At 51.4% G+C, this 25,760-nt stretch overlaps 1 protein-coding gene across 36 annotated transcripts in view; it reads right to left on the bottom strand.

The window, feature by feature from the left end:
• Positions 1–2,911: 2,911 nt before the first annotated feature.
• Positions 2,912–25,760, bottom strand: part of LOC310888660 (uncharacterized protein) — a 44,265-nt gene continuing 21,416 nt past the window's right edge. For 21 of the 36 annotated variants that reach the window (XR_014575999.1, XR_014576000.1, XR_014576008.1 and 18 more), the window contains 33 exons: positions 24,224–25,692; positions 24,029–24,089; positions 22,254–23,677; positions 22,083–22,135; positions 21,575–22,000; positions 21,320–21,441; positions 21,114–21,206; positions 20,901–20,954; positions 18,791–20,800; positions 18,527–18,614; positions 14,931–15,130; positions 14,695–14,829; positions 14,561–14,611; positions 14,372–14,431; positions 14,218–14,269; positions 13,758–13,849; positions 12,936–13,135; positions 12,762–12,825; positions 12,567–12,621; positions 10,762–12,481; positions 10,103–10,641; positions 8,070–9,926; positions 7,834–7,968; positions 7,700–7,750; positions 7,512–7,571; positions 7,362–7,409; positions 6,976–7,264; positions 6,154–6,353; positions 5,980–6,043; positions 5,785–5,839; positions 3,980–5,498; positions 3,321–3,859; positions 2,912–3,144 (listed from right to left, as the gene is read on the bottom strand). Coding sequence is in view for 5 of the 36 variants with exons in the window: in XM_083815586.1 (XP_083671712.1) it covers positions 7,173–7,264; positions 7,358–7,400; positions 7,512–7,571; positions 7,700–7,738 (234 nt within the window). In the remaining 31 variants the exon portion in view is untranslated. Of the gene's footprint in view, positions 3,145–3,320; positions 3,860–3,979; positions 5,499–5,526; positions 5,701–5,784; positions 5,840–5,979; positions 6,044–6,153; positions 6,354–6,975; positions 7,265–7,357; positions 7,410–7,511; positions 7,572–7,699; positions 7,751–7,833; positions 7,969–8,069; positions 9,927–10,102; positions 10,642–10,761; positions 12,482–12,566; positions 12,622–12,761; positions 12,826–12,935; positions 13,136–13,757; positions 13,850–14,217; positions 14,270–14,371; positions 14,432–14,560; positions 14,612–14,694; positions 14,830–14,930; positions 15,131–16,246; positions 16,492–17,323; positions 17,389–18,248; positions 18,503–18,526; positions 18,615–18,790; positions 20,801–20,900; positions 20,955–21,113; positions 21,207–21,319; positions 21,442–21,574; positions 22,001–22,082; positions 22,136–22,253; positions 23,678–24,028; positions 24,090–24,223; positions 25,693–25,760 lie in introns of those variants that run through there. The other 15 variants (XR_014576027.1, XR_014576029.1, XR_014576001.1 and 12 more) reach the window with 15 other exon arrangements.

The following is a 25,760-nucleotide window of genomic DNA, read 5'->3' as shown; positions in this document are numbered from 1 at the left end:
GGGGTCCCCCCCAATTGTAGAGTCCCCCACCCTCCTTTTTTGGGTTCCCCCCTAATATTAAGAGTTCTTCCGCCCAATTTTGAGGGACCCCACAATTTTGACGTTCCTTCCCCTAACTTTGGGCTTCAACCCTTCAATTTTGGGGGGAGCTCCCCCCCTCTTATTTTGGCATTCCTCCTTAATATTGGGCCTAACCCCTAAGAACCCTGACCCCCAACGCTATGGCAACCACGGATCTAACCCTAACCCCTACCCCAACAAACCCTAGAAATCCTAACCCTAAAAACCATTACAGCCCTAACCCGATAAAATTTACCACACTAAACCCCTGAAGACTGTTCTGGGGGGTCCACATTCAATTCTGGAATTTCACACTTCCATTTAAGTCTTCTTCCCCCCAATTTGGGGGTTCGCCCATCCAATTTTGGGGGTTCCTCCCCTAATTGGGGGGGACACAACCAATTTGGGGGGGACACCACCAATTTTAGAGTCCCCCACCCTCCTTTTTTGGGTTTCCCCCAACATTAAGAGCTCTTCCGCCCAATTTTGGGGGACCCCACAATTTTGACGTTCCTTCCCCTAACTTGGGGCTTCGACCCTTCAATTTTGGGGGGGCTCCCCCCTTACTTTGGCCTTCCACCCTAATATTGGGCCTAACCCCTAAGAACCCTGACCCCTAACACTACGGCTCCCACGGATCTAACCCTAACCCCTACCCCAAAAAACCCTAGAAACCCTAACCTTAAAACCCTTACAGTCCTAACCTGATAAAATTTACCACACTAGACCTACGCCTAAAAGCCCTAACCCTAAAAATTAAGACCCTCTAAACCCTAACCCAAAACGTAAAGATTCTCAAAGCCCTAACGCTGGAGACCCTAACCTTAAAAAAAAAAAAGACCTTAAAACCCTAACCCTAAATACCTGACCATAACTAAAACCCTAAGACCCTAACCCTAAAAACCCTATCAACACTAAAACCACAAAATACTTTAAAACCTTAACACACTAACCCCCAAACCCTAACCCTTATACCTCCAGCCCTAACAACCTTAAAATCCTAACCCTAAACCCTGAAAACCCTAACCCTGAAACCCAACCCTAGTGCCTTAGCCCTGAAACCTTAAAACCCTAACACCTTGTTAGAAACACTCTGTAACCAATAACATAGGCTCAGGCAAGAATCTCAGTGAAGTAGCATTTTTATTCACGATTGCAATGGCAGGCGTCCCACAAACTACCTACTAGTTCCATAACACAGTTTATATAAATTTTTTTTTCCTCTCGGTGACCAGGACCCTCCCCAGTTTCCCCATTGACTGGGTAATCCAAGTTCACGATCTACCCGGTGCTTCACTGAAAATACACAGCTGCTGGCCTGTTACAAGTCGATTTTCTTTTTTCCTTGACTGTTTTCCTCTTTGAGGTGGTAATGTTTCTTACACCGTGATTTCCAACCAATTGCTCTAAGGATTCTGGTTGTCTGCATTTCACAAGGTTGTCTGGTAAGCTTTCTTATCACTGCAAGCATATCTCGATACCACCTTCCTTCCCTCTAAACAATGTAACTCTGTGCAAAAACATTTTTATTCCCACAACCTTGATCCCCTTACCCTAAAATCCTTATTCCCTTTAACCCTAACAACTCTAACCACAACCCTAACCCTTCATATCAACCCCCCGACGCTAATGACACTGACTAATGATCCAAACCCCAAACTGCCCCAACCCCAGGAAACCGACAAAGAAACTGACATGAAGCTGAAAACTACAAAAAAGGCAAAACCCTGGATACAGACCCCAAATCACAAACACGCGACCAAAATGCTACAGAAAAGCCCCAGATGCAGGCCCCAAGCACTACAGCTAGGCCCCAGAAGCTCAAGACACATCCCAAAGCCAAAATGCAAGCCCCAAATGCTACAGAAAAGCCCCCAAACACCAGACGCAGGCTGCAGAAGTCTACAAGCGGGCCACGACCCACCCCCAGACGCAGGCCCCAAAGGTGTACAAGCAACTCCCCGCCCTCCCCAGAGGCACACCCCAAAGGTGTACAAACAGCCCCAAACCCCCACGACCCAGACCCCTACAGCATAGAAGCAGCTCCCAACCCCATCCCCCAAGGCACATGCCCCAACCCCCCCCAAGGCAGGCCCCAAAGGTGTACAAGCAACTCCCTCCCCACGCTCCCTCCCCAGAGGCAGGCCCCAAAGGTGTACAACCAGCACCCGACCCCCCCCCCAGATGCAAGCCCCAAAGGTGCACAAGGCAGCTCCAAACCTCCCCCCCAACCCAGGAGTCCAGTGTACGAGCAGCTCTCAACCCCTCCCCAACGCAGGCTCCTATACTGTACAACCAGCTCTGAACCCCCCCGCTCCCCAGACACAGGCACCAAGACCCCGCAGAGAAGGCCCCAAGGGTGTGCAAGCAGCTCCCAACCACCCCCCCCGAGGCAAGCCCCAAAGCCGCATACAGGGAAGCCCCTAGCGTGTACAAGCAACTCACAACCCCTCCCAACTGCAGGCCCCAAAAGCGTAGAAGCAGCTCCCAACTCCCCAAACGTAGGCACCTACAGTGGACAAGCACCTCTCAACCACCCCCCAGCTGCAGACCCCAAAGCTGTACAAGCAGCTACAAACCATGCCCAAGGCAGGACCCTGCAGTGTACAAGCAGCTCTCACGCCCCCCCCCCAGATACAAGTCCCAAAGGTGGACAAGCAGCTCCCAACCCCCTCCAGATGCAAGTCCCAAAGATGTACAAGCAGCTCCCAACCCACTTCAGATGTAGATCCCTACATTGTACAAGCAGCTCCCAACCCCCACAGATACAGATCCCTACATTGTAGGAGAAGCTTCCAACCCCCCCAGATGCAGGCCCTGACCCCACCCCCAAAACACAGTCCCAAAAGGTGTACAAGCAGCTCCACACCCCCCCCAAGACACAGGCCCCAAAAGCCTAAACATATGCCAAGCAAGTACTAATGCAGGTGCCAAACGCTACAGACAGGCCCAAAAGCACAGGCACACGCCCCAGATGCTCGAGGCCGAGACGTAACTTGGCTTTCTGAATTACTGGAAAGCGGCTTTCCTTCTCAGCGAGGTGTGCGCAGGCTAGACAGGATGGGGCTTCAGGCACCTCTTCACCTGTGGAAACACACTGCCATCAGGCACTGCCATGCCAGACAAGCTTTTTCTGTTAAAACACCCTTCTCAGATGCCCTGCGGCATTCAAGTGACCTGCTTTGCTCCGATTCTAAAGACTAGTGTCACAGCCCACCTTGCCTGTGGCACGTGACCAACAGAAGAGAAAGCAACCATACCGTTTGGAAACCGTCACTGCACGTGCCGCTCCTTGATGCTCTGTAACCTCTTCTCAAATCCTCAGCCACTTCTGTGTAGAGCCTGCCATGACACCTTCAAAGCAAGATGGATACCCTTCGCAGTCACCTTGTGCAACTTGGCCATTCTGCTCCACTGCTCCACTCACGACCAGCCTGCCCTTCTCGTGCTGCTCTTCAGAGTGCAGCTTGGCCCCTCTGAGTCTGTGCGAGGCACCTGCGAAAAAAAAAGAAAAGCATAGGCCGCGGCAGCATCCAAAGCCGCAGCACAGCTAGGACAGGTACTCTCACCTGCTCCCTTACTCTGCCCCCTCACCTGCCCTCGAGGCAGATGCTTCCATCTGCTCTCTTAAGCCAGCTACAACACCTCTGGAATATAAACAGGACTTTAACTGTATTTTGTGTAGTTAAGTAACTGCAGTGACAACCGCACCCCTAAAATAACTGCTACATCTGTTCATCGCTCACCTTGCCAAAACCAGCTCTGGTCGTGAAGTCCCAGGTTGTACGCTGTGTTTCAGCTTTAACAAATGAAAACAGTCAGAAGATAATCATTCAGATGCCAGCATTAGCACCCATCCCTCAACAACACAAGGGACCCCATGGCTAATTTTATCATTTCAAAACAGCAGCCCCCTTACCTCAGCACCTGGAAAGTAGATCAAGCCAGTCACCGGGTTGCCTACCGAGTCCTTGACAGTTCCAAAAGGAGCTCTTTCCTGTGACCAGTTCCTCCTAAGGTTTACCCCTCTACTGGGGAGGGGAACGAAATACATACAAAAAATCAAAACCCCACATCTGCGAGCTTTCAAGATTCAATGACAGACCTCTCCTCTAGCACTATTCAAGCACTATGCAAACAGCTGCTCGCAAGCAGCTCAAGTCTCCCCCTCCACATTTGCCAAACACCACGGAGATGACTCTGTGCCAGCTGCCCTTCAGTACGTGCCCAGAGGCAGAGCAGATGTCTTTGCCAAAACAGTCCGGACAATGTATTAGTACACCGCCACGTTAGCTACCATCACTAACTGCCAGGCAGGACAGCTCCAGGCCAAACACACACACACAGGCACGCTACAAACATTACGAACAAAACACACAACACAAGGCGCAAAAAAAAAGAGGACTCCCAGAGGGAAGCCATACAGCGACAGCAAGTCAGAACAGGTGCTCTGCAGCAGACCCAAGGAGAGACTCAAATGTCACGACATGCGACTGGAAGCAACTGCCAGAACTGGGATGATGGAGGCATAAAAAGCCTGCCTTCAAGGCAAGAGACCAGAAGGATGGGGAGTGCAAACCCCAGAAGAAAAATGCTTCGGAAATGAACTCCCAAGACAGAGCTCCTGATGAAGCCCACATGACTTCCGCAACAGCGAGGATGGAAACAGATGCCATCTGAAACAGAATATGATGCACAAGACCTGAAACACATCTGCGCTTTAAGCTGCGACTGCAAGTCAAGAAGTGCTCAGATAAGCCCTACGATGATGAAACAAGCATTTAGGACCTTTGGTGTGGCTAACAAGTTGCCCATCTAATCCGTCCAGTGGAAAAAGGCAATGAGGATATCAAGACCTGAGGAGCGTGTAACATATGATAATCGCATCAAGAAACATTTGATACAAAAAAATTACACGCACAGAAGAAATGATCTCTTTAGGCTCCCACTGCAAGACAAGAAATGCCCAGCTTCCGTTTGAGCATCAGCATTATTCCAGTGAGGTCAAGTGTTCAACACCCTCAGGACGGCTTCCCCAGGGCCTGCCAAGCACCAGGAGCAACAGCACAGCACAGACAACACAGAACACAGACACCAAGCTGGAACTGCCCTGCCTGGCACGTGCTCAAGCCCTACCTGACAGAATCCCACGCCCCCACACACTGTCTGACCGTGATCAATCCTAAAAAGCCCCATCCACAGCAATGACTTAAAAGCACAGACCCTCGCCCTATGTGTGCATTCAAAACCCGAAAGCAAACATAGCACTTGCCCCGCAACTTAGCTTGGGAATGATGGGAGGCAGGTTCCATCCTCATCAAGGAACACGAAGGCTAGCCAGGACATTGCTTCCGGCACGAGGCTCCTCTTCATCTGCAGAAATAAAGTGCCATCGGGCACTGGCACACCAGCCAAACTTCTTCCAGTGAAACACCCACCTCAAAAACAAAACAGTAGTCCACTGACCTGCTCTGCTACTGAAGTCAGATAGACCAACTCCAGACAACTGCCCTCCTTCCCCTGCCAACCACCCCCAAACACACAGTATTTGCCCCTGGACTTAATTCTCAGGGGTCACAATCCATCCTCAAGGTGGACCACAGAGGCCAACTAGGATGTTCCCAGTATCTTCTTCGTCCCCAGAAAAGAGGAGTCACCCAGAGGTGGGACCAATAGACTACCAAACCAAAACCAATGCCCTTTTCCCAACTTTTCTCCACTCACCTTCCCGATCCAGGCTTAGCGCTTCCATTTACTGTGCTGAGCCAAGGTCACGTAGCTTAGACCAAGGAGAAAGAACAAACAAAAATGACAATCCACAAAACAGTCTATACCCACTCCTCTTCTTTCCTCCCCTACCCCAACAGCCAAGAAGCCCCAGACCCACGTTCCCCAACCCAGTACCACCGCTTCGCTCACCTAACATCCCAAGGAGATGCATCACCCTCGTGCCTCATTCAAGTGTCCGTGCCCATGCCCTGGGCTACAAGAAACAAAAAGAGGAGGTCATATCCGTGATGGACACGCAAACAGTACAGCTCCTTGCAGAGGACTCAAACACAGAGACGAGAGCCAGAAAAAAAAAAAACACACCCTCAGGTCCACAAATACCAAAAGGCCATGAATGCACAGCAGCCCCAACAGGGGTAATCACAGACTTCTCCTTTACAGATGAGAACGGTGACCCTGCTCAGTCTCTCCGTAATACTGCACTTATGCGGTCAAGCCCCTTCTGATGCATACTGAAGCTCCTTGTGAAGCCTCTGGACAGTTATGCAAATGACTTGATATACCTAGAGATTAAAAGATAACTCAAAAAAAAAGGAACCGTACCCCACCATTTCCCAAAAACAAGTTAACCAGCAACACCTCCTAAGCACACCTCTATTACGTGAATTCCAAGCACTTAAAAACTAGAAGGCTGCAACGTCTAAAGACTCCACAGCCACACAAACCACAGGCAAAAGCTCCAAAAATAAAACAAACTGTCCCTAACCCTGAAAAAGACTACCCCTTACACGCCTACTGCTGCTCTTTTCAGACACATGCTTACACAGGGAGCTTCGATGATACTTATCTCCTAAACCCTGCTCCATCACTTTGCCACCAAGGTTATAACTTTCATAATATTTGCCTTAATTCTGCAGAAATCATAACGGACCCAGAACCACAAAGTAAACACACAAAGTAACACTGCCATCCTATCCGTAAAGACGCTATAACAATTACTCACCTGAAGAAGAGCTGCATGCAATACAGGCACCTATTACTAGATTGGTTTACTCTAACAGATCCTACTAGTTGTTACCTCACAAAGATGGGCGTACCGGTCTCTACTTGGAAACGCATCAGTCCATAGACTCTTAACCACCTAAAGAAACCTGCAACTCACTGAAGGAAAAACAAAGCACTTACCCCAAAGTGCAGCCCAGGCAGAATGAGCTCTCTGATGGGATGCCTGTGACTCAATGACCACCAGGCCCTCCCTGGAACCCAAAGCCAGTCACCTGGGAAAGGGGAGGGGCAAAACACAAGAAAGTAGAAAGAGGAGAAGCAGCAGCTGTGGTTTATTTTTTTTTGCTTCATCTTTGAATATTGAAAGCTTTTCTCCTCTACAACTCCTGTCTCAGGAACCAAACAGCATTCCAGTGACCTGCTTTGCTCCTATTCCAAGGACTATCACAGCCCACCTTGCCTGTGGCACCTGATAAACAGAACAGAAAGCAACCACAGCAGCAAAAGCCACTGCACCCTCAGGACAGTTACCCTCATCCCCTCCTTTACCTCAGCTGCTTACCTACCCCACGTGGCAGATGCTTCCACCCGTTCTCTGAAGCCTCCTAGAGCACCTCCAAAAGAGAAACTGGAATTTTACTCTATTTGATGTAGTTAAAAAAATTGCAGCGACAGCCGCACCCCAAAAATAACAGCTACCTCTGTTCATCACTCACCAGAGTCACTCCAGAGGTAGCTCGGGTCGTGACGTCCTGTACTGCACACTGCGTTTCAGCCTGAACAAAGGAAAACACAGTCAGACCATGAACATTCAGCTGACAGCATTAGCACCCATCCCTCAACAACAGAAGTCACCCCATATTTAATGTTTTCGTTTCAAATAGCAGTCCACTTGCCTCTGTACCTGCAAGTTAGATCCAAGCTCGAAAGGAACGGCCACCATCACCCATGCCACCTGGGAACACAGAAGGACAAAATGACCGCTGTGCTTGCAAGCGACCACCTGCCACATTGCTCCTCTGTCCCAAACAGCCTCACCTCAGACCCTCAGAGGGAAACACCTGAATGTCTTCCCTTCGCTTCAGATAAGGGATCACCAGGCTGATAAAACTCTCACCTTCCCTCACTGCTCCGTGACACGGGGATTTCCCTGTCCAAGACTGCACGAAGCCCCTGCAGAGACGAGAGAAAAGCACACCATGAGGCACCTCACAGCCACAGCGTACCTGCTGCAATACCTCTCTCTTCCCAACTCCTTTACTTCAGCTCCTCACCAGCTCTGAGATTCTTTGCTTCAGTTTCCCCATTGACTGGGTAATCCAGGTTCACAATCTATCCGGTACTTCACTGAAAATACACAGCTGCTGGCCTGTTACAAGTCAATTTTCTTTTTTCCTTGACTGTTTTCCTCTTTGAGGTGGTAATGTTTCTTACACCGTGATTTCCAACCAATTGCTCTAAGGATTCTGGTTGTCTGCATTTCACAAGGTTGTCTGGTAAGCTTTCTTATCACTGCAAGCATATCTCAACACCACCTTCCTTCCCTCTAAACAATGTAACTCTGTGCAAAAACATTTTTATTCCCACAACCTTGATCCCCTTACCCTAAAATCCTTATTCCCTTTAACCCTAACAACTCTAACCACAACCCTAACCCTTCGTATCAACCCCCCAACGCTAATGACACTGACTAATGATCCAAACCCCAAACTGCCCCAACCCCAGGAAACCGACAAAGAAACTGACATGAAGCTGAAAACTACAAAAAAGGCAAAACCCTGGATACAGACCCCAAATCACAAACACGCGACCAAAATGCTACAGAAAAGCCCCAGATGCAGGCCCCAAGCACTACAGCTAGGCCCCAGAAGCTCAAGACACATCCCAAAGCCAAAATGCAAGCCCCAAATGCTACAGAAAAGCCCCCAAACACCAGACGCAGGCTGCAGAAGTCTACAAGCGGGCCACGACCCACCCCCAGACGCAGGCCCCAAAGGTGTACAAGCAACTCCCCGCCCTCCCCAGAGGCACACCCCAAAGGTGTACAAACAGCCCCAAACCCCCAAGACCCAGACCCCTACAGCATAGAAGCAGCTCCCAACCCCATCCCCCAAGGCACATGCCCCAACCCCCCCCAAGGCAGGCCCCAAAGGTGTACAAGCAACTCCCTCCCCACGCTCCCTCCCCAGAGGCAGGCCCCAAAGGTGTACAACCAGCACCCGACCCCCCCCCAGATGCAAGCCCCAAAAGTGCACAAGGCAGCTCCAAACCTCCCCCCCAACCCAGGAGTCCAGTGTACGAGCAGCTCTCAACCCCTCCCCAACGCAGGCTCCTATACTGTACAACCAGCTCTGAACCCCCCCGCTCCCCAGACACAGGCACCAAGACCCCGCAGAGAAGGCCCCAAGGGTGTGCAAGCAGCTCCCAACCACCCCCCCCGAGGCAAGCCCCAAAGCCGCATACAGGGAAGCCCCTAGCGTGTACAAGCAACTCACAACCCCTCCCAACTGCAGGCCCCAAAAGCGTAGAAGCAGCTCCCAACTCCCCAAACGTAGGCACCTACAGTGGACAAGCACCTCTCAACCACCCCCCAGCTGCAGACCCCAAAGCTGTACAAGCAGCTACAAACCATGCCCAAGGCAGGACCCTGCAGTGTACAAGCAGCTCCCCCCCCACCCCAGATACAAGTCCCAAAGGTGGACAAGCAGCTCCCAACCCCCTCCAGATGCAAGTCCCAAAGATGTACAAGCAGCTCCCAACCCACTTCAGATGTAGATCCCTACATTGTACAAGCAGCTCCCAACCCCCACAGATACAGATCCCTACATTGTAGGAGCAGCTTCCAACCCCCCCAGATGCAGGCCCTGACCCCACCCCCAAAACACAGTCCCCAAAGGTGTACAAGCAGCTCCACACCCCCCCCAAGACACAGGCCCCAAAAGCCTAAACATATGCCAAGCAAGTACTAATGCAGGTGCCAAACGCTACAGACAGGCCCAAAAGCACAGGCACACGCCCCAGATGCTCGAGGCCGAGACGTAACTTGGCTTTCTGAATTACTGGAAAGCGGCTTTCCTTCTCAGCGAGGTGTGCGCAGGCTAGACAGGATGGGGCTTCAGGCACCTCTTCACCTGTGGAAACACACTGCCATCAGGCACTGCCATGCCAGACAAGCTTTTTCTGTTAAAACACCCTTCTCAGATGCCCCGCGGCATTCAAGTGACCTGCTTTGCTCCGATTCTAAAGACTAGTGTCACAGCCCACCTTGCCTGTGGCACGTGACCAACAGAAGAGAAAGCAACCATACCGTTTGGAAACCGTCACTGCACGTGCCGCTCCTTGATGCTCTGTAACCTCTTCTCAAATCCTCAGCCACTTCTGTGTAGAGCCTGCCATGGCACCTGCAAAGCAAGATGGATACCCTTCGCAGTCACCTTGCGCAACTTGGCCATTCTGCTCCACTGCTCCACTCACGACCAGCCTGCCCTTCTCGTGCTGCTCTTCAGAGTGCAGCTTGGCCCCTCTGAGTCTGTGCGAGGCACCTGCGAAAAAAAAAGAAAAGCATAGGCCGCGGCAGCATCCAAAGCCGCAGCACAGCTAGGACAGGTACTCTCACCTGCTCCCTTACTCTGCCCCCTCACCTGCCCTCGAGGCAGATGCTTCCATCTGCTCTCTTAAGCCAGCTACAACACCTCTGGAATATAAACAGGACTTTAACTGTATTTTGTGTAGTTAAGTAACTGCAGTGACAACCGCACCCCTAAAATAACTGCTACATCTGTTCATCGCTCACCTTGCCAAAACCAGCTCTGGTCGTGAAGTCCCAGGTTGTACGCTGTGTTTCAGCTTTAACAAATGAAAACAGTCAGAAGATAATCATTCAGCTGCCAGCATTAGCACCCATCCCTCAACAACACAAGGGACCCCATGGCTAATTTTATCATTTCAAAACAGCAGCCCCCTTACCTCAGCACCTGGAAAGTAGATCAAGCCAGTCACCGGGTTGCCTACCGAGTCCTTGACAGTTCCAAAAGGAGCTCTTTCCTGTGACCAGTTCCTCCTAAGGTTTACCCCTCTACTGGGGAGGGGAACGAAATACATACAAAAAATCAAAACCCCACATCTGCGAGCTTTCAAGATTCAATGACAGACCTCTCCTCTAGCACTATTCAAGCACTATGCAAACAGCTGCTCGCAAGCAGCTCAAGTCTCCCCCTCCACATTTGCCAAACACCACGGAGATGACTCTGTGCCAGCTGCCCTTCAGTACGTGCCCAGAGGCAGACCGGATGTCTTTGCCAAAACAGTCCGGACAATGTATTAGTACACCGCCACGTTAGCTACCATCACTAACTGCCAGGCAGGACAGCTCCAGGCCAAACACACACACACAGGCACGCTACAAACATTACGAACAAAACACACAACACAAGGCGCAAAAAAAAAGAGGACTCCCAGAGGGAAGCCATACAGCGACAGCAAGTCAGAACAGGTGCTCTGCAGCAGACCCAAGGAGAGACTCAAATGTCACGACATGCGACTGGAAGCAACTGCCAGAACTGGGATGATGGAGGCATAAAAAGCCTGCCTTCAAGGCAAGAGACCAGAAGGATGGGGAGTGCAAACCCCAGAAGAAAAATGCTTCGGAAATGAACTCCCAAGACAGAGCTCCTGATGAAGCCCACATGACTTCCGCAACAGCGAGGATGGAAACAGATGCCATCTGAAATCGAATATGATGCACAAGACCTGAAACACATCTGCGCTTTAAGCTGCGACTGCAAGTCAAGAAGTGCTCAGATCAGCCCTACGATGATGAAACAAGCATTTAGGACCTTTGGTGTGGCTAACAAGTTGCCCATCTAATCCGTCCAGTGGAAAAAGGCAATGAGGATATCAAGACCTGAGGAGCGTGTAACATATGATAATCGCATCAAGAAACATTTGATACAAAAAAATTACACGCACAGAAGAAATGATCTCTTTAGGCTCCCACTGCAAGACAAGAAATGCCCAGCTTCCGTTTGAGCATCAGCATTATTCCAGTGAGGTCAAGTGTTCAACACCCTCAGGATGGCTTCCCCAGGGCCTGCCAAGCACCAGGAGCAACAGCACAGCACAGACAACACAGAACACAGACACCAAGCTGGAACTGCCCTGCCTGGCACGTGCTCAAGCCCTACCTGACAGAATCCCACGCCCCCACACACTGTCTGACCGTGATCAATCCTAAAAAGCCCCATCCACAGCAATGACTTAAAAGCACAGACCCTCGCCCTATGTGTGCATTCAAAACCCGAAAGCAAACATAGCACTTGCCCCGCAACTTAGCTTGGGAATGATGGGAGGCAGGTTCCATCCTCATCAAGGAACACGAAGGCTAGCCAGGACATTGCTTCCGGCACGAGGCTCCTCTTCACCTGCAGAAATAAAGTGCCATCGGGCACTGGCACACCAGCCAAACTTCTTCCAGTGAAACACCCACCTCAAAAACAAAACAGTAGTCCACTGACCTGCTCTGCTACTGAAGTCAGATAGACCAACTCCAGACAACTGCCCGCCTTCCCCTGCCAACCACCCCCAAACACACAGTATTTGCCCCTGGACTTAATTCTCAGGGGTCACAATCCATCCTCAAGGTGGACCACAGAGGCCAACTAGGATGTTCCCAGTATCTTCTTCGTCCCTGGAAAAGAGGAGTCACCCAGAGGTGGGACCAATAGACTACCAAACCAAAACCAATGCCCTTTTCCCAACTTTTCTCCACTCACCTTCCCGATCCAGGCTCAGCATTTCCATTTACTGTGCTGAGCCAAGGTCACGTGGCTTAGACCAAGGAGAAAAAACAAACAAAAATGACAATCCACAAAACAGTCTATACCCACTCCTCTTCTTTCCTCCCCTACCCCAACAGCCAAGAAGCCCCAGACCCACGTTCCCCAACCCAGTACCACCGCTTCGCTCACCTAACATCCCAAGGAGATGCATCACCCTCGTGCCTCATTCAAGTGTCCGGGCCCATGCCCTGGGCTACAAGAAACAAAAAGAGGAGGTCATATCCGTGATGGACACGCAAACAGTACTGCTCCTTGCAGAGGACTCAAACACAGAGACGAGAGCCAGAAAAAAAAAAAACACACCCTCAGGTCCACAAATACCAAAAGGCCATGAATGCACAGCAGCCCCAACAGGGGTAATCACAGACTTCTCCTTTACAGATGAGAACGGTGACCCTGCTCAGTCTCTCCGTAATACTGCACTTATGCGGTCAATCCCCTTCTGATGCATACTGAAGCTCCTTGTGAAGCCTCTGGACAGTTATGCAAATGACTTGATATACCTAGAGATTAAAAGATAACTCAAAAAAAAAGGAACCGTACCCCACCATTTCCCAAAAACAAGTTAACCAGCAACACCTCCTAAGCACACCTCTATTACGTGAATTCCAAGCACTTAAAAACTAGAAGGCTGCAACGTCTAAAGACTCCACAGCCACACAAACCACAGGCAAAAGCTCCAAAAATAAAACAAACTGTCCCTAACCCTGAAAAAGACTACCCCTTACACGCCTACTGCTGCTCTTTTCAGACACATGCTTACACAGGGAGCTTCGATGATACTTATCTCCTAAACCCTGCTCCATCACTTTGCCACCAAGGTTATAACTTTCATAATATTTGCCTTAATTCTGCAGAAATCATAACGGACCCAGAACCACAAAGTAAACACACAAAGTAACACTGCCATCCTATCCGTAAAGACGCTATAACAATTACTCACCTGAAGAAGAGCTGCATGCAATACAGGCACCTATTACTAGATTGGTTTACTCTAACAGATCCTACTAGCTGTTACCTCACAAAGATGGGCGTACCGGTCTCTACTTGGAAACGCATCAGTCCATAGACTCTTAACCACCTAAAGAAACCTCCAACTCACTGAAGGAAAAACAAAGCACTTACCCCAAAGTGCAGCCCAGGCAGAATGAGCTCTCTGATGGGATGCCTGTGACTCAGTGACCACCAGGCCCTGCCTGGAACCCAAAGCCAATCACCTGGGAAAGGGGAGGGGCAAAGCACAAAGTAGAAAGAGGAGAAGCAACACCTGTGGTTTATGTATCTATTTATATGGCTTAGCTCAACAGCATGCAGGGTGCAGACAAGAGAACTGGGTTGTTTCTAGAAGCAACAATCCCCATGTTTTGGCTTCAGCTTTGAATATTGAAAGCTTTTCTCCTCTACAACTCCTGTCTCAGGAACCAAACAGCATTCCAGTGACCTGCTTTGCTCCTATTCCAAGGACTATCACAGCCCACCTTGCCTGTGGCACCTGATAAACAGAACAGAAAGCAACCACAGCAGCAAAAGCCACTGCACCCTCAGGACAGTTACCCTCATCCCCTCCTTTACCTCAGCTGCTTACCTACCCCACGTGGCAGATGCTTCCACCCGTTCTCTGAAGCCTCCTAGAGCACCTCCAAAAGAGAAACTGGAATTTTACTCTATTTGATGTAGTTAAAAAAATTGCAGCGACAGCCGCACCCCAAAAATAACAGCTACCTCTGTTCATCACTCACCAGAGTCACTCCAGAGGTAGCTCGGGTCGTGACGTCCTGTACTGCACACTGCGTTTCAGCCTGAACAAAGGAAAACACAGTCAGAAGACAAACAGTCAGCTGACAGCATTAGCACCCATCCCTCAACAACAGAAGTCACCCCATATTTAATGTTTTCGTTTCAAAACAGCAGTCCACTTGCCTCTGTACCTGCAAGTTAGATCCAAGCTCGAAAGGAACAGCCACCATCACCCATGCCACCTGGGAACACAGAAGGACAAAATGACCACTGTGCTTGCAAGCGACCACCTGCCACATTGCTCCTCTGTCCCAAACAGCCTCACCTCAGACCCTCAGAGGGAAACACCTGAATGTCTTCCCTTCGCTTCAGATAAGGGATCACCAGGCTGATAAAACTCTCACCTTCCCTCACTGCTCCGTGACACGGGGATTTCCCTGTCCAAGACTGCACGAAGCCCCTGCAGAGACGAGAGAAAAGCACACCATGAGGCACCTCACAGCCACAGCGTACCTGCTGCAATACCTCTCTCTTCCCAACTCCTTTACTTCAGCTCCTCACCAGCTCTGAGATTCTTTGCTTCAGTTTCCCCATTGACTGGGTAATCCAGGTTCACAATCTATCCGGTACTTCACTGAAAATACACAGCTGCTGGCCTGTTACAAGTCAATTTTCTTTTTTCCTTGACTGTTTTCCTCTTTGAGGTGGTAATGTTTCTTACACCGTGATTTCCAACCAATTGCTCTAAGGATTCTGGTTGTCTGCATTTCACAAGGTTGTCTGGTAAGCTTTCTTATCACTGCAAGCATATCTCAACACCACCTTCCTTCCCTCTAAACAATGTAACTCTGTGCAAAAACATTTTTATTCCCACAACCTTGATCCCCTTACCCTAAAATCCTTATTCCCTTTAACCCTAACAACTCTAACCACAACCCTAACCCTTCGTATCAACCCCCCAACGCTAATGACACTGACTAATGATCCAAACCCCAAACTGCCCCAACCCCAGGAAACCGACAAAGAAACTGACATGAAGCTGAAAACTACAAAAAAGGCAAAACCCTGGATACAGACCCCAAATCACAAACACGCGACCAAAATGCTACAGAAAAGCCCCAGATGCAGGCCCCAAGCACTACAGCTAGGCCCCAGAAGCTCAAGACACATCCCAAAGCCAAAATGCAAGCCCCAAACGCTACAGAAAAGCCCCCAAACACCAGACACACTCCCCAGAGGCACGCCCCAAAGGTGTACAAACAGCCCCAACCTCCCAAGACCCAGACCCCTACAGCGTAGAAGCAGCTCCCAACCACCCCCCCCCCCAAGGCAGGCCCTAACAGTGTGCAAGCAGCTCCCACCCCCCCCAGACGCAGGCCCCAAAGGTGTACAAGCAGCTCACAACCACCCCCCCAGAGGCAGGCCCCAACCCCCTCCAGACGCAAGCCCGAAAGGTGTACAACCAGCTCCAACCCCCCCCCACCAAGACGCAGGCCCCAAAGGTGTACAAGCAACTCCCCACCCTCCCTCCCCAGAGGCAGGCCCCAAAGGTGTACAACCAGCACCCGAACCCCCCACATACAAGCCCCAAAGGTGTACAAGCAGCTCCAAACCTCCCCCCCAACCCAGGCGTCCAGTGTACGAGCAGCTCCCACCCCCCCCCAACGCAGGCTCCTATACTGTACAACCAGCTCTGAACCCCCCCACTCCCCAGACACAGGCACCAAGCCCCCACAGAGGCAGGCCCCGAGGGTGCACAAGCAGCTCCATACCTCCCCCCCCCAACCCAGGCTTCCAGTGTACGAGCAGCTCCCAACCCCCCCCCCAACGCAGGCTCCTACACTACAACCAGCTCTGAACCCCCCCCACAGACTCACCAGACGCAGGCACCAAGCCCCCGCAGAGGCAGGCCCCAAGGGTGTGCAAGCAGCTCCCAAGCCCCCCCCCCCCAAGAGGCAGGCCCCAAAGCCCCATAGAGGGAAGCCCCTAGCGTGTACAAGCAACTCACAACCCTCCCCAGAGGCACGCCCCAAAGCTGTAAAAACAGCCCCAACCCCCCAAGACCCAGACCCCTACAGCATAAAAGCAGCTCCCAACCCCACCCCCAAGGCACATGCCCCAACCCCCCCCCCCCCAAGGCAGGCCCTAACAGTGTACAAGCAGCTCCCAACCCCCCCCAGATGCAAGCCCCAAAGGTGCACAAGCAGCTCCAAACCTCCCCCCCCCAACCCAGGCTTCCAGTGTACGAGCAGCTCCCTTCCCCCCCCCCCCCCCCAACGCAGGCTCCTATACTGTACAACCAGCTCTGAACCCCCCCGCTCCCCAGACACAGGCACCAAGCCCCCGCAGAGGCAGGCCCCAAGGGTGTGCAAGCAGCTCACAACAACCCCCCCCCCCCCCAGAGGCAGGCCCCAAAGCCCCATAGAGGGAAGCCCCTAGCATGTACAAGCAACTCACAACCCCTCCCAGCTGCAGACCCCAAAGCTGTACAAGCAGCTACAAACCATGTCCAAGGCAGGACCCTGCAGTGTACAAGCAGCTCCCAACTCCCCCCCCAGATACAAGTCCCAAAGGTGTACAAGCAGCTCCCAAGCCCCCCCAGATGCAAGTCCCAAAGGTGTACAAGCAGCTCCCAACCCCCCCCAGATGCAAGCCCCAAAGGTGCACAAGCAGCTCCAAACCTTCCCCCCCAACCCAGGCGTCCAGTGTACGAGCAGCTCCCAAACCCCCCCAGCGCAGGCTCCTATACTGTACAACCAGCTCTGAACCCCCCCAACCCCCAGACACAGGCACCAAGCCCCCGCAAAGGCAGGCCCCGAGTGTGCACAAGCAGCTCCAAACCTCCCCCCCCCCCCCAAACCAGGCGTCCAGTGTACGAGCAGCTCCCAACCCCCCCCAACGCAGGCTCCTACACTACAACCAGCTCTGAACCCCCCCCCCCACCCCCCACTCACCAGACGCAGGCACCAAGCCCCCGCAGAGGCAGGCCCCAAGGGTGTGCAAGCAGCTTCCAACCCCTCCCCCCCCCCGAGGCAGGCCCCAAAGCCCCATAGAGGGAAGCCCCTAGCGTGTACAAGCAACTCCCCACCCTCCCCAGAGGCACGCCCCAAAGGTGTAAAAACAGCCCCAACCCCCCAAGACCCAGACCCCTACAGCATAGAAGCAGCTCCCAGCCCCACCCCCAAGGCACATGCCACAACCCCCCCCCAAGGCAGGCCCTAACAGTGTACAAGCAGCTCCCAACCCCCTCCAGATGCAAGCCCGAAAGATGTACAAGCAGCTCCCAACCCCCCCCCCAGATGCAAGTCCCAAAGGTGCACAAGCAGCTCCAAACCTCCCCCCCCCAACCCAGGCGTCTAGAGGACGAGCAGCTCCCAACCCCCCCCCCAACGCAGGCTCCTATACTGTACAACCAGCTCTGAACCCCCCCACTCCCCAGACACAGGCACCAAGCCCCCGCAGCGGCAGGCCCTAAGGGTGTGCAAGCAGCTCACAATCACCCCCCGCCCAGAGGCAGGCCCCAAAGCCCCATACAGGGAAGCCCCTAGCATGTACAAGCATCTCACAACCCCTCCCAGCTGCAGGCCCCAAAAGTGTACAAGCAGCTCCCAACTCCCCAAACGTGGGCACCTACAGTGGACAAGCACCTCTCAACCACCCCCCAGCTGCAGACCCCAAAGCTGTACAAGCAGCTACAAACCCTGCCCAAGGCAGGACCCTGCAGTGAACAAGCAGCTCCCCCCCCACCCCAGATACAAGTCCCAAAGATGTACAAGCAGCTCCCCCCCCCCCAGATACAAGTCCCAAAGGTGGACAAGCAGCTCCCAACCCCCTCCAGATGCAGATCCCTGCAGTTTACAAGCAGCTCCCAACACGCACCCCCAAACGCAAGCCCATACTGTGTACAAGCAGCTCCCAATCCCCACAGATACAGATCCCTACATTGTAGGAGCACCTTCCAACCCCGCCAGATGCAGGCCCTGACCCCACCCCCAGACACAGTACCCAAAGGTGTACAAGCAGCTCCACACACCCCCAAGACACAGGCCCCAAAAGCCTAAACATATGCCAAGCAAGTACTAATGCAGGTGCCAAACGCTACAGACAGGCCCAAAAGCACAGGCACACGCCCCAGATGCTCAAGGCCGAGACGTAACTTGGCTTTCTGAATTACTGGAAAGCGGCTTTCCTTCTCAGCGAGGTGTGCGCAGGCTAGACAGGATGGGGCTTCAGGCACCTCTTCACCTGTGGAAACACACTGCCATCAGGCACTGCCATGCCAAACAAGCTTTTTCTGTTAAAACACCCTTCTCAGATGCCCCGCGGCATTCAAGTGACCTGCTTTGCTCCGATTCTAAAGACTAGTGTCACAGCCCACCTTGCCTGTGGCACGTGACCAACAGAAGAGAAAGCAACCATACCGTTTGGAAACCGTCACTGCACGTGCCGCTCCTTGATGCTCTGTAACCTCTTCTCAAATCCTCAGCCACTTCTGTGGAGAGCCTGCCATGACACCTGCAAAGCAAGATGGATACCCTTCGCAGTCACCTTGCGCAACTTGGCCATTCTGCTCCACTGCTCCACTCACGACCAGCCTGCCCTTCTCGTGCTGCTCTTCAGAGTGCAGCTTGGCCCCTCTGAGTCTGTGCGAGGCACCTGCGAAAAAAAAAGAAAAGCATAGGCCGCGGCAGCATCCAAAGCCGCAGCACAGCTAGGACAGGTACTCTCACCTGCTCCCTTACTCTGCCCCCTCACCTGCCCTCGAGGCAGATGCTTCCATCTGCTCTCTTAAGCCAGCTACAACACCTCTGGAATATAAACAGGACTTTAACTGTATTTTGTGTAGTTAAGTAACTGCAGTGACAACCGCACCCCTAAAATAACTGCTACATCTGTTCATCGCTCACCTTGCCAAAACCAGCTCTGGTCGTGAAGTCCCAGGTTGTACGCTGTGTTTCAGCTTTAACAAATGAAAACAGTCAGAAGATAATCATTCAGCTGCCAGCATTAGCACCCATCCCTCAACAACACAAGGGACCCCATGGCTAATTTTATCATTTCAAAACAGCAGCCCCCTTGCCTCAGCACCTGGAAAGTAGATCAAGCCAGTCACCGGGTTGCCTACCGAGTCCTTGACAGTTCCAAAAGGAGCTCTTTCCTGTGACCTGTTCCTCCTAAGGTTTACCCCTCCTACTGGGGAGGGGAACGAAATACAAACAAAAAATCAAAACCCCATATCTGCGAGCTTTCAAGATTCAATGACAGACCTCTCCTCTAGCACTACTCAAGCACTATGCAAACAGCTGCTCGCAAGCAGCTCAAGTCTCCCCCTCCACATTTGCCAAACACCACAGAGATGACTCTGTGCCAGCTGCCCTTCAGTACGTGCCCAGAGGCAGAGCAGATGTCTTTGCCAAAACAGTCCGGACAATGTATTAGTACACCGCCACGTTAGTTACCATCACTAACTGCCAGGCAGGACAGTTCCAGGCCAAAAACATAGGCACGCTACAAACATTACAAACAAAACACAGAACACAAGGCGCAAAAAAAGGACTCCCAGAGGGAAGCCCTACAGCGACAGCTAGTCAGAACAGGTGCCCTGCAGCAGACCCAAGGAGAGACTCAAATGTCACTACATGCGACTGGAAGCAACTGCCAGAACTGGGATGATGGAGGCATAAAAAGCCTGCCTTCAAGACAAGAGACCAGAAGGATGGGGAGTGCAAACCCCAGAAGAAATCTCTTAGGAAATGAATTCCCAAGACAGAGCTCCTGATGCGACCCAGATGACTTCTGCAAGAGTGAGTATGGAAACAGATGCCATCTGAAATCGAATATGATGCACAAGACCTGAAACACATCCGAGCTTTAAGCTGCGACTGCAATACAAGAAGTGCTCGGATCAGACCCATGATGACAAAACAAGCTTTTAGGACCTTTGGTACGGCTAACAAGTTGCCTTTCTAGTCTGTCCAGTGCAAAAAGCAATGAGGATATCAAGACCTGAGGAGCACGTAACATGATGATCACATCAAGAAACATTTGATACAAAGACCCGAGGAGTGCATGACACAGAACACACCCTGCAGAAGCAGCACTACAAGACAAATAAACAGATGGGAACTGTCCTGCCTGGCACATACACTCACACTACAAAATAACCCCTGCTCCTTCTATTAGCCTGGTGACCCAGCCTCAAGCAGCCTGAAGGTGACGCAGCCTCAACCACCCTCACAGTGGCACCAAGTATATTCAGCCGGCTGGCTCCATGCTGCTCCGGCTCCCAGCTCCCATCAGCCACACCACATATGCAAATACCAGGTGCCCCTCAACTTAGCTCTCAGATTGCTGGATGGTAAATTCCCTCCACCTCAAGAAATGCACAGACACTGAGAGACATCTTAGTCCATGGCCAGGCTCATCATCATCTGCAAAAACAGCGTACCAGCATTCACTAGCACACCGGCCCTGATGCCCACCTCCTCCGCAATACTGACTACCGCTGAAGCAACATACGGTTGTGCTCACCCGTTCCTCTCTGAGTCCAAGCTCCAACAGTACAGCCAGTATCACCCACACCACCTAGGAAAACAAAGGGATAAAATGATCGTTGTGTTCTCAAGTAATCACCCACCACACTGCTCCTCTATCCCACCCAGCCTCACCTCAGACCCTCAGCAGATTCTGAGGAAGGCCTGCTGCAGCACCTGCTAAACCAGGGGAAACACTTCAAGGACTTGCCTTAGGGGGACCTTGCTTAGGGACACTGACTGGGCTGACGACCCTCTCGCCTTTCCTCAGCACTCCACAATGTGGGGATTCACCTCTCCAAGGCTGCAGGAAGCACCCACAAAAGAAAAAAAAGGCAGATCCTCAGGCACCTCACAGGCACAGCCTACCTGCTGCAATACCTCTCTTTCTCTAGCTCTTTTTCTTCAGCTGCTCACATGCTCCAACTCGGCCGGGCCGGCACCACGGACTGGTGGTGCTTTCCACACTGCTGGAAAGCAGGCTTTATCCTCAAGGCACGTGCAGGCTAGATGAGATGGGGCTCCAGGCACCTCTTCACCTGTGGAAACACACTGCCATCAGACACCGCCATGCCAGACAAACTTTTCCTGTTAAAACACCCTTCTCAGATGCCCTGCGGCATTCCAGTGACCTGCTTTGCTCCGATTCTAAAGACTGATGTCACAGCCCACCTTGCCTGTGGCACCTGATCAACAGAAGAGAAAGCAACCGCAGCGCTTGGAAACCATCCCTGCACGTACTGCTCCTTGTCACTCTCCGGCCTCATCTCAAATCCTCAGCCACTTCTGTGGAGAGCCTGCCATGGCACCTGCAAAGCAAGACAGAGACCTTTCATAGTCACCTCGTGCTACTTGGCCATTCCGCTCCAACCCAGCTCATGACCAGCCCCCCTACTTAAGCAGCTCTTCAGAATGCAGTTTGCTCCTTTGAGCCTGTGCGAGACACCTGTGAAAGAGGAAGAAAAGCATAGGCTAAGGCAGCATCCTAAGCCGCAGCACAGCTAGGACAGTTACTCTCATCTGCTGCCTTACCTCTACCCGCTTACCTACCCCAAGGCAGATGCTTCCATCTACCCTCTTAAGCCAGCTACAACACCTCTAAAACAGAAAAGAGGGGTCACTTAGAGTGACAGTGACAACCACAACCCAACTATAACTGCTCCGTCTGTTCATCGCTCACCTTGCCAGAGGCAGCTCTGGGTGTGACGTCCCAGGTTGTACGCTGTGTTTCAGCTTTAACAAATGAAAACATATAAGGTAATCATTCAGCTGCCAGCATTAGCACCCATCCCTCAACAACACAAGGGACCCCATGGCTAATTTTATCATTTCAAAACAGCAGCCCCCTTGCCTCAGCACCTGGAAAGTAGATCAAGCCAGTCACCGGGTTGCCTACCGAGTCCTTGACAGTTCCAAAAGGAGCTCTTTCCTGTGACCTGTTCCTCCTAAGGTTTATCTAGGACTGGAGAAAAATAAAAACACTCCACATCTGCGAGCTTTCAAGATTCAATGACAGACCTCTCCTCTAGCACTACTCAAGCACTATGCAAACAGCTGCTCGCAAGCAGCTCAGGTCTCCCCCTCCACATTTGCCAAACACCACAGAGATGACTCTGTGCCAGCTGCCCTTCAGTACGTGCCCAGAGGCAGACCAGATGTCTTTGCCAAAACAGTCCGGACAATGTATTAGTACACCGCCACGTTAGCTACCATCACTAACTGCCAGGCAGGACAGTTCCAGGCCAAAAACATAGGCACGCTACAAACATTACAAACAAAACACAGAACACAAGGCGCAAAAAAAGGACTCCCAGAGGGAAGCCCTACAGCGACAGCTAGTCAGAACAGGTGCCCTGCAGCAGACCCAAGGAGAGACTCAAATGTCACTACATGCGACTGGAAGCAACTGCCAGAACTGGGATGATGGAGGCATAAAAAGCCTGCCTTCAAGACAAGAGACCAGAAGGATGGGGAGTGCAAACCCCAGAAGAAAAATGCTTCGGAAATGAACTCCCAAGACAGAGCTCCTGATGAAGCCCACATGACTTCCGCAACAGCGAGGATGGAAACAGATGCCATCTGAAACCGAATATGATGCACAAGACCTGAAACACATCTGCGCTTCAGGCTGCGACTGCAAGACAAGACGTGCTCAGATCAGCCCTACGATGATGAAACAAGCATTTAGGACCTTTGGTGTGGCTAACAAGTTGCCCATCTAATCTGTCCAGTGGAAAAAGGCAATGAGGATATCAAGACCTGAGGAGCGCGTAACATATGATGATCGCATCAAGAAACATTTGATACAAAAAAATTACACGCACAGAAGAAATGATCTCTTTAAGCTCCCACTGCAAGACAAGAAATGCTCAGCTTCCGATTGAGCATCAGCATTATTCCAGTGAGGTCAAGTGTTCAACACCCTCAGGACGGCTTCCCCAGGGCCTGCCAAGCACCAGGAGCAACAGCACAGCACAGACAACACAGAACACAGACACCAAGCTGGAACTGCCCTGCCTGGCACGTGCTCAAGCCCTACCTGACAGAATCCCACGCCCCCACACACTGTCTGACCGTGATCAATCCTAAAAGGCCCCATCCACAGCAATGACTTAAAAGCACAGACCCTCGCCCTATGTGTGCATTCAAAACCCGAAAGCAAACATAGCACTTGCACCCCAACTTAGCTTGGAATGACAGGAGGCAGGTTCCATCCTCATCAAGGAACACGAAGGCTAGCCAGGACATTGCTTCCGGCACGAGGCTCCTCTTCACCTGCAGAAATAAAGTGCCATCGGGCACTGGCACACCAGCCAAACTTCTTCCAGTGAAACACCCACCTCAAAAACAAAACAGTAGTCCACTGACCTGCTCTGCTACTGAAGTCAGATAGACCAACTCCAGACAACTGCCCGCCTTCCCCTGCCAACCACCCCCAAACACACAGTATTTGCCCCTGGACTTAATTCTCAGGGGTCACAATCCATCCTCAAGGTGGACCACAGAGGCCAACTAGGATGTTCCCACTATCTTCTTCGTCCCCGGAAAAGAGGAGTCACCCAGAGGTGGGACCAATAGACTACCAAACCAAAACCAATGCCCTTTTTCCAACTTTTCTCCACTCACCTTCCCGATCCAGGCTTAGCGCTTCCATTTACTGTGCTGAGCCAAGGTCACGTAGCTTAGACTAAGGAGAAAGAACAAACAAAAATGACAATCCACAAAACAGTCTATACCCACTCCTCTTCTTTCCTCCCCTACCCCAACAGCCAAGAAGCCACAGACCGACGTTCCCCAACCCAGTACCACCGCTTTGCTCACCTAACATCCCAAGGAGATGCATCACGCTCCCAGCTCCTCTTGTGCTCCGAGCATCTCCAGCATTTCAGGAACTGGAACCGCTGACACCTGGCGCGCCTCAGGAACGTGGCAGGAGATGTACTCTGCTCTTTCAAGGTGCTTCCAAAGCCTGCATAACAGGCAAAGCAGACTAACACAATCCACTGACCAACTCAGGGCCCACACTGCCGTCCACTCACCCTCGTGCCTCATTCAAGTGTCCGGGCCCATGCCCTGGGATACAAGAAACAAAAAGAGAAGGTCATATCCGTGATGGACACACAAACAGTACAGCTCCTTGCAGAGGACTCAAACACAGAGACGAGAGCCAGAAAAAAAAAAACACACCCTCAGGTCCACAAATGCCAAAAGGCCATGAATGCACAGCAGCCCCAACAGGGGTAATCACAGACTTATCCTTTACAGATGAGAACGGTGACCCTGCTCAGTCTCTCCGTAATACTGCACTTATGCGGTCAAGCCCCTTCGGATGCGTACTGAAGCTCCTTGTGAAGCCTCTGGACAGTTATGCAAATGACTTGATATACGTAGAGATTAAAAGATAACTCAAAAAAAAAGGAACCGTACCCCACCATTTCCCAAAAACAAGTTAGCCAGCAACACCTCCTAAGCACACCTCTATTACGTGAATTCCAAGCACTTAAAAACTAGAAGGCTGCAACATCTAAAGACTCTACAGCCACACAAACCACAGGCAAAAGCTCCAAAAATATAACAAACTGTCCCTAACCCTGAAAAAGACTACCCCTTACAGGCCTACTGCTACTCTTTTCAGATGCATGCTTACACAGGGAGCTTCGATGATACTTATCTCCTAAACCCTGCTCCATCACTTTGCCACCAAGGTTATAACTTTGATAATATTTGCCTTAATTCAGCAAAAATCATAAGGGACCCAGAACCAAAAGCAAACACACAAAGTAGCACTGCCATCCTATCCGTAAACATGCTATAACAATTACTCACCTGAAGAAGAGCTGCATGCAATACAGGCACCTATTACTAGATTGGTTTACTCTAACAGATCCTACCAGTTGTTACCTCACAAAGATGGGCGTACCGGTCTCTACTTGGAAACGCATCAGTCCATAGACTCTTAACCACCTAAAGAAACCTCCAACTCACTGAAGGAAAAACAAAGCACTTACCCCAAAGTGCAGCCCAGGCATAATGAGCTCTCTGAAGGGATGCCTGTGACTCAATGACCACTAGGCCCTCCCTGGAACCCAAAGCCAATCACCTGGGAAAGGGGAGGGGCAAAGCACAAGTAGAAAGAGAAGCAGCAGCTGTGGTTTATTTATTTTTGCTTCAGCTTTGAATATTGAAAGCTTTTCTCCTCTACAACTCCTGTCTCAAGAACCAAACAGAATTAAAGTCACCTGCTTTGCTCCTATTCCAAAGACTATCACAACCCGCCTTGCCTGTGGCACCTGATAAGCACAAGAGAAAGCAACCACAGCAATAAAAGACACTGCACCCTCAGGACAGTTACTCTCAT

Source organism: Anser anser, assembly GCF_964211835.1.
Source record: "Anser anser genome assembly, chromosome: W".
Taxonomy (NCBI): Eukaryota; Metazoa; Chordata; class Aves; order Anseriformes; family Anatidae; genus Anser; species Anser anser.
The sequence above is the reverse complement of the archived record's forward strand: the minus strand, read 5'-3'. Positions and strand labels throughout refer to the sequence as shown.